This window comes from Macaca thibetana, chromosome 11, assembly GCF_024542745.1.
Source record: "Macaca thibetana thibetana isolate TM-01 chromosome 11, ASM2454274v1, whole genome shotgun sequence".
Classification (NCBI taxonomy): domain Eukaryota; kingdom Metazoa; phylum Chordata; class Mammalia; order Primates; family Cercopithecidae; genus Macaca; species Macaca thibetana.
Window position 1 is genome coordinate 7,885,954 of NC_065588.1, and position 8,633 is coordinate 7,894,586.

At 45.5% G+C, this 8,633-nt stretch overlaps 1 protein-coding gene across 1 annotated transcript; it reads left to right on the forward strand.

The window, feature by feature from the left end:
• Positions 1-2,065: 2,065 nt before the first annotated feature.
• On the forward strand, positions 2,066-8,126 carry DPPA3 (developmental pluripotency associated 3). The gene is made up of 4 exons (XM_050749578.1): positions 2,066-2,339; positions 5,713-5,969; positions 6,750-6,791; positions 7,542-8,126. The coding sequence occupies exons 1-4, from the start codon at positions 2,255-2,257 to the stop codon at positions 7,647-7,649; spliced, it is 492 nt and encodes a 163-aa protein (XP_050605535.1). The 5' UTR covers positions 2,066-2,254; the 3' UTR covers positions 7,650-8,126.
• The last annotated feature ends 507 nt before the right edge of the window (positions 8,127-8,633 follow it).

Genomic DNA, 8,633 nt, shown 5'->3' on the forward strand with positions numbered 1-8,633 from the left:
TTTCAAATTTGGTTCCTCATCCTTCTAATTTGGTTCTTTTCTTTTTTATTTTTACTTTTTTTGAGACTGAGTCTTGCTCTGTCACCCAGGTTGGAGTGAAGTGGTGCAATCTCGGCTCACTGGAACCTCTACCTCCTACATTCAAGTGATTCTCCTGCCCCAGCCTCTTGGGTAGCTGCGATTACAGGTGGTTGCCATCATGCCCGGCTAATTGTTATATTTGTTTTGTTTTGAGATGGAGCCTTTTTTTTTTTTCTTTTTGAGACAGAGTCTCGCACTCTCACCCAGGCTGGAGTTCCATGGCGCGATCTCGGCTCACTGCAAGCTCTGCCTCCGGGGTTCACGCCATTCTCCTGCCTCAGCCTCCCAAGTAGCTGGGACTACAGGTGCCCGCCACCACTCCCAGCTAATTTTTTGTATTTTTAGTAGAGATGGGGTTTCACTGTGTTAGTCAGGATGGTCTCGATTTCCTGACCTTGTGATCTGCCCGCCTCAGTCTCCCAAAGTCCTGGGATTACAGGCGTGAGCCACTGTGCGTGGCCTAATTTTTGTATTTTTAGTGGAGACTGTTTCATCATGTTGGCCAGGTTAGTCCTGAACTCCTGGCTTCAAGCGATCCACCTGCCTCAGCCTCCCAAAGTGCTGGGATTACAGGCGTGAGCCACTGTGCCCAGCCTAGGTTTTTTATAAATGAGAGTCTATTTCAGCCCTTTTTGTTGTCTCACCACCTAATCCTAAACCCCCTGCAATGGGATTTTTTTGTATTTATCTCTCCAGTGGAATTCTTGGGGACTGATATCAGAGAGACTCCCAGGGCATGAGGGAGATTAGCCAAGAGCTGAACAACAGAAGTATAAAGTTCACAGTGCCATAAAGCAGGGCTGCTTAACTTGAGCACCCATCAGAATCACCTGGGGGTAGCTTCTGGGTCTTCTGGTTAAGTGCAGAATTGCCTGGGAGGCTTGTTAAAGCATTGACCACTGGGCCCCAGTCTTTGATTCAGTAGGGCTGGGTCGGGGCTCAGAATTTGTGTATCTAAGTTAACTAGGTGCTTGTTGTAGTCCGCGCCTTTTTTTTTTTTTTGTAAAGGCAGGGTCCTGCCCTGTCTCCCAGGCTGGAGTGCAGTGGCATGATCATAGGTCACTGCAATCACCTCCTGGGTGATTAAGCCATCCTGGAGACCACACTTTTGAGAATCACTTGCATAAAGTGTTGAGACACAGTCTATGTCTGTGGTTGCTCATTCTCTATGAAAATATTTCTTAAATCATAACTTCAATTTTTGCTTTTTACCAAACCCAAACAAGATTGCCTTTGAGTATTTTCTCGTGGTTTCCACCTAGAGAGAGAATGGGGGAGGGTGCGTATTTGAGTAAGACGTAAAAAGATGAGCGGGGCAGCTGGGGACTTGTTCTTCCACCTCCTGTAGACAATCAGTGGTTAAATGTTGGTGTGCTTTGCTAGGAATACAAGCATTTTTTGGTGGGGAAGGAGTAGCAATTTGTAAGTTTAGTTAATTTCAGCTGCTCAGAAATGTTAAGTACTATTAGGTTTATAGTTTATGAAACAAATAAAAAATACATGTCCCTAAAATATCAAGCTATGAAAGTGTTCATAACAGATACTTGTTCATTTTTCCTCTCTTCTTCGTAGCAGCAAAGGTTTAAGATGATTTAGGCAAGGAAAACTTAAAGGAAACTTTCTTAGCTTAATTGGGAGTTTATGGGCAGTGGTGGTGGTGGGGTGGGGGCGGTAAAAAACTGCCATTCTCCTCTCTACACTAGAACACTTAAGCCCAGTTCACAAAACAGAAGCCATCTTCAGGAGTAGAGTTTGGGAAAACAAAAAATAGCAAGAAAAAAAACAACTTATATGTAAGGCAACCTTAGGGAGACAGAACAACGAAAGAGAGGCGTTTTATAAATTTTCTAGCAGCTATGACATAGGACATATTATTTTAATGCAAAGCAGTGAAGAACTACCCTACTAGTCTAAACTACGCCCATTAACCTTTAATCATTTGGACCCCTTAATCCTCTAATCATTGGATCATTAACATTCAAATATCCTGGAAGATTGGCTTATCTGTATTTTAAGAGGAAGCCGGACCTACATTTTACGTCGGTTCTTTGACCATTCGTTGGAGCTCGGGTTTTCAGCCTCTTTCCGGGCTACCTTGTAGCAATTTGAGGGTCAGTCGTCAGTTTCTGCTTGGTTTCAAAGATCCAGGAGAAGCTTAGTGTTCAAGACGCAGATGGACCCATCACAGCAGTTTAGTCCAACCTCCATCCCAGAGTCTTCACAAATGCTGACCCAAGAAAATTCTCGGGACGATTCAGGTAAGTCAGATAATGCCCTTCTTGACTGTAAGACTATAGCGGGGTTGGGAAGTCAAAAGGCTGCCGTCTTTTTTTTTTTTTTTTTTTAATGTTGACTTCAGTCTTTGGAAGAGGAATGTATTTAAGTAAACCTCAAACCAGAGGGAGTCCAGCTTCCTCCAGTGAGAAAACACAGAGGTCAAACACTTTATTTTAAAAGCGGTGATGGTGGTGGTGAGAATTGTATTATGTTATTCACTATGCTTAGGAGTACTTCAGATTTCTAAGACCAGTTTCTGGGGAGAAATAATTGGAATCACAAAACGCGGCTCATAGCGTGGTTGCATCAGCATCTACCCCCGCGGCAACACATGTCAGGAACGGTAAAAAGGAACAAATACAGAGACCAAATAAAAGATAGGAAAAAAAAAAGAAAGAATATGAGAAACTTAAGTTGAACCTAAAATTTTTCTTTTTTTTTTTTTTGAGACGGAGTCGCGCTCTGTCCCCAGGCTGGAGTGCAGTGGCGCGATCTCGGCTCACTGCAAGCTCCGCCTTCCGGGTTCACGCCATTCTCCTGCCTCAGCCTCCTGAGTAGCTGGGACTACAGGCGCCGCCACCACGCCCGGCTAATTTTTTGCATTTTTAGTAGAGACGGGGTTTCACTGTGTTAGCCAGATTGGCCTCGATCTCTTGACGTCGTGATCCGCCCGCCTCGGCCTCCCAAAGTGCTGGGATTACAGGCGTGAGCCGCCGCCCGCGGCCTATTTTTATTATTTATTTATTTATTTATTTATTTTGACAGTGGGGCTCTCCATGTTGCCCAGGCTGCTATCGTACACCTGGGTTCAGGCCATCCTCTTGCGCAGCTGGGACTGCAGGCGTGCGCCACCGAGGCCGGGCTCTAAGCCAACATTTTTGAGACTGGCTTTCCAGCTAAATGTACCCTTCAGGAATGTTAATAAACAGACCAGCAGCTTTATCGGGGAAATGGAAGGCAGAGGCTGTAAACGTGCTCCGTAATGTAAATTAGTAGCAGGACCTACACCGGAGGGCGGCTTAACTAGAAACTGCTCCGGTATTTCTGGTCCCTGATAGGCCAGGTCTTCCGGTGGAGGAACTCCTTTTTTTTTTTTTTTTTTTTTGAGACGGAGTCTCGCTCTGTCACCCAGGCTGGGGTGCAGTGGCCGGATCTCGGCTCACTGCAAGCTCCGCCTCCCGCGTTCACGCCATTCTCCTGCCTCAGCCTCCCGAGTAGCTGGGACTACAGGCGCCCGCCGCCTGGCCCGGCTAGTTTTTTGTATTTTTTAGTAGAGACGGGGTTTCACCGTGTTAGCCAGGATGGTCTCGATCTCCTGACCTCGTGATCCGCCCGTCTCGGCCTCCCAAAGTGCTGGGATTACAGGCGTGAGCCACCGCGCCCGGCAGGAACTCCTTTCTTACAGCACGACTCAAGCGCGGGCCTGGCCACAGAAGCCTTCCACGTGGTTTGAAGTCTTATTTATGACCCTGACGGCGGGGCTGGGTGTCTAGGGTGGTGGCGGCAGAAACTCCCCGATGCCAGGAGGTCTGGGAACTGGGCCGCTGGCGCGCTGACGCCCTGTGCGCCTGATCTTGGCTGTGTCCCCTGCGTCCAGAAGAAAGAATGCTGGTCCATATATCCGAGTGGGAAAGAAAAATGAATTAACGTATCCCCAGTCTCTCCCTTTCCTTGCGTCTTAGTAACTGACAGTTCCACAAAGGATCCTCGTTTCTATGTGCACAGGTCCCTAGACTTTGAGAATCGATCTCAAACTTTGATATTGTTTAATACTTTCACATATAGAGGGCAAAAAACAAAACAAAACACATATACAGGGGGCAGTTAACGATAACCGTCTTATTATATGAGATATGCGTATGTATGGGATACGCATCGCAGTTCGGATGAGAAAGGAAGAATGAGTGGTTGATTTCCCAAAATAATTGAGTTTGAGTGAGGAGATCTAATACCGTGAAGGAGCTGGGCAACTAAATTAGGGCTAACTGGATAGGGTAACAGCCGCCTCGACTGCCCAGTTTTGCTTAAGGATGAGGATTCTGGGAGAAAATAGTATATGGGTTTTTCTTGTCTGTTTCACAAGATTCCACAGAATGCACAATAGGTAATGCTTGTGAGATACTCAGTGGATCTCTTAAGTGTAAGTAAACAGTAAAAGGTAGCTCAGGGCAGGGTGTGGCACACGCTTGTAGTCCCAGCTACTCTGGACGCTGAGGTGGGAGGATCGCTTGAGCCTGGGAGTTGGAGGCTGCAATGAGCCATGATCGTGCCACTGCACTCCAGCCTGGGTGACAGAGTGAGACCCTGTTTCAAAAAATAACAGTCTAGAGACCAAGGGATTGCAGTCATCCCTCGGTTATACTCTGGGAATTGGTTCCAGGGCATCCCCAAAATCTGTGAGTAATCAAGTGCCACAGTGGGCCCTGAGAAACCTTCAGAAAAGTTAACAATGTGTGTGGGGATTTCGAATTTTGTGATTGGTTGGAAAAAATTCTCGTGTAAGTGGGACCCACAGTTTAAACCTGTGTTGTTCAAGGGTCAACCGTGTTACCATGTGCCTCTGTACAAGTGATTTCTTCCTGCCTTGACTTCCCGCCTTTTTTTTTTTTTTTTTTGAGGTGGCGTCTCGCTCTGTCGCCCAGGCTGGAGTGCAGTGGCCGGATCTCCGCTCACTGCAAGCTCCACCTCCCGGGTTTACGCCATTCTCCTGCCTCGGCCTCCCAAGTATCAGGGACCACAGGCGCCCGCCACCTCGCCCGGCCAGTTTTTTGTATTTTTTAGTAGAGATGGGGTTTCACCGGGTTAGCCAAGATGGTCTCGATCTCCTGACCTCATGACCCGCCCGTCTCGGTCTCCCAAAGTGCTGGGATTACAGGCTTGAGTCACTAAGCCCGGCCATGTCTTCTTGCCTTTTTATTGAGAGGGAGTTTTGCTCTTGTTGCCGAGGCTGGAGTGCAATGGCGCACAATCGGGTCAACTGCAACCTCCACCTTCTGGGTTCAAGCGATTCTCCTGCCTCAGCCTCCCCAGTAGCTGGGATTACAGGCATGCACCACCATGCCTGGCTAATTTTGTATTTTTAGGAGAGATGAGGTTTCTCCATGTTGGTCAGGCTGGTCTCAGGTGATCTGCCCGCTTCGGCCTCCCAAAGTGCTGGGATTACAGGTGTGAGCCACCGCACCAGGCTAACTTTCTTTTTGAGAAAAGACTAGAGGTTGTGCATTGTTTACTGTAACCTTCCACTCTGAGAAATTTCCCACACAGCTGTCTGTTCCCCTGCTTAAGGGCAGACCTAGTTGAAGTGTGAATGTTGAAGATCCCCTTAATGTAATGGTTTTTAACCTTCTCTTTCAGGGGCCTCTGAGATCTGTTCCGAGATGTTGATAAAGAACCTTAGTAACTTGACTATCAACGCCAGTAACGAATCCCCTTCCCCTCTGTCAGAAGATTCACTCCATCGAGTGATAGATGGAATTGCTGCAAGAGCACCAGTCCTCAGGGAAATCAGAGATGACTTGATTTACAGGAGGAGAGGAGTAAGAACATTGCTGTCTGTGCAGAGAGAAAGAATGGCAAGATTCAGATACATGTTACTCGGCAGAGTTCGTACGGTATGTTGATATGATGTGGGTGGGGGCTGCCCGATTCCAGGAAGTGACACTCATAAATTAAGACCTAATTAAGACTCCCTAGCTCTAGGCCCAGTGCAGTGGCTGAGGCCTGTGATCCCAGCACTTTGGGAGGCTGAGGCAGGTGGGTCACCTGAGGGCAGGAGCTCAGACCAGCCTGGCCAACATGGTGAAACCCTGTCTCTACTAAAAATATAAAAAGTTAGCCGGGCCTGGTGGTGGGCACCTGTAATCTCAGCTACTCGGGAGGCTGAGACAGGAGAATCACTTGAACCCTGGAGGGCAGAGGTTGCAGTGAGCCGAGATTGTGCCATTGTCCTCCAGCCTGGGCAACAAGAGCGAAACTCGGTCTCAAAAAAAAAGACTCCCCAGTTCACGGCTGTAATCCAGGCACCTTGGAAGGCTGAGATGGGAGTATCACTTGAGCTCAGGAGTTCCAGACCAGCCTAGGCAATATAAAAAATTAATAAAATCAACCATCTCTACAAAAAATTAATTAGCTGGGTGTAGTGGTACGTGCCTGTAAGTCCCAGCTGCTGTGGGGCGGGTGGCTGAGGGCTGACACAGCTGGATCACTTGAGTCTGGGAGGTTGAGGCTGCAGTGAGCCATGATTACTCCACTGCAATCCAGCCTGGGCAACAGAGAAAGACCCTGTCTCAATAACAAATTCCCTAGTTTCTCTCCCTTATATTGATGTGTAATATTAGTAGTCTTTTTCTTGATAGAGGTTTCAATAAACCTATTTTTTTCTTCCCATGTAGCATCAAAGAATACTAACAAACACTGGGCTTAAGGGAGTTAGGGTAAGTATAATTTTTTTTCTTTTTCTTTTTGGCTATATATGTGGATGGGTATCTATCTGGTTTGTTTTCCTTTTGTCGGAATAGGGAATTTGCTTGGACTTTCTGAATCCCCAGGAGCCCTGGATAAGTCAATTCATGTTTGTAGTTTTAAAAAATATATTCTTTAAATATATTCTTTATTTTTCAGAGCAGTTTTACGTTCATAGCAAAATTGAGCAAAGTGTAGAGTTCCGATATATGCCCTTCCCCCACACATGCCGCCTCTACTGTCAACGTCGCACACCAGAACTGCACACTTGGCAGCCGATGAATTTACCCTGACAGGATTATCATCCAGAGTTCATAGTGTACACTAGGGGTCACTCTTGGTGTTAGGTTTATACTTTCACGTGCTGTCACAGATATCTTCGCGGTAGCACGGTATAGTGAGAGGACAAATGCTTCAGCAGCGTGTCTAGCAGCAGAATGAGTTACATTTAAGGCATTCAGAGAACGGAGACCAGAATGTTTTATTGACCATCTGCACTTGTTACCATTACAAAATGACCCGCAAGCTGCCATTCTGTGATACCCATATTTCCACCCTCCCTCTTTTTTGTCTCCTAAAATGTTTTGCTTTTGGCTTCTATGCCCTTTTTGTGTGAGTTCCCCATTCCAACGCTTACCCAAATAAACAACATTCTAGTTGAGGGTTTATTACATTTCTCTGAGGTACAATATTCTGATTAATCCATTTCATCATTTTTTAAGGAATCAAGACCATTCAAATGTCCCTGCAGTTTCTGCGTGTCCAATGGATGGGATCCTTCTGAGAATGCTAGAATAGGGAATTACGACACCAAGCCACTTCAGCCATAAAACTTACTCTTGCACCTTTTTCTTCTTGCTGGTAATTTTATGTAGCAGGTTGTGAAAGCTACTCTATGCTAGTATAGACTATACACCAACAATATTGAGTTCTAGGATGTATTTTTCTTCTTGTATCTTTTTCTTCCTACTATGATACTAGTAATTTGTAAGGGATCTGTGTCATTTGAATGTATTTGAATAACTTTAGCTCTACTGTTTGATTTGACCCAAAGATGACATAAGTATTCCCATGTGTCTTAGAAGCCCAAAGTCAGTGAGATGAAACCCAACATCAAGAAATTGAAGCAAAGTTACTTGTGGATAAAGAAAGCATTAGGTAGTTTGGCTATAGCATAATAACTAGATTTTCTGGCTTTCAAAAATTTGGATTGCAATCACAGCACACTTTGTTATTTTTACAGTTTTCAGTACAAAAAGGTGTTTATATAGAAACAATAAAGTTGACATTTGAGTACCTTTTAAAAATTGTTCTTGATTTTCTTATTCTTGCTAACAATTAGACGATCAATAGTTTTATCATTACATTCCTAGAATGTAAATATCTGGCATTCTAATATTTTGTGATATCTTCCCACTGGGAAGAAACGTCATTGTACATATGGGTGAGATTGGAAACATAGGCGAAGATATTTGCAAATATCAGCTTCCCATTAGAGATGGGAAAATCGGAAGGAGATAGAACAGAAGTGGAGCTTCCTATGTTGTTGATAGGAAATATGCAGGGGTCCTCACACCAAGCAAGCAATTATTTTTTGTTTGTTTTGTTTTCTGAGACAGTTTCGCTCTTCTTGCCCAGGCTGGAGTGCAATGGCACTATCTTGGCTCACTGCAACCTCCACCTCCTGGGTTCAAGCGATTCTTTTGCCTCAGCCTCCTGAGTAGCTGGGAGTACAAGTGCCTGCCACCACTCCTGGCTAACTTGTGTATTTTTAATAGAGGCAGGGTTTCACCATATTGGCCAGGCTGGTCTCA

Bases quoted from the DNA above. Each gene is read 5' to 3' on its own strand.
- DPPA3 (XM_050749578.1), top strand. From the start codon at position 2,255: ATGGACCCATCACAGCAGTTTAGTCCAACCTCCATCCCAGAGTCTTCA. The intron at 2,340-5,712 runs GTAAGTCAGATA...CTTCTCTTTCAG, and splicing joins AAATTCTCGGGACGATTCAG to GGGCCTCTGAGATCTGTTCC. The intron at 5,970-6,749 runs GTATGTTGATAT...CTTCCCATGTAG, and splicing joins TACTCGGCAGAGTTCGTACG to CATCAAAGAATACTAACAAA.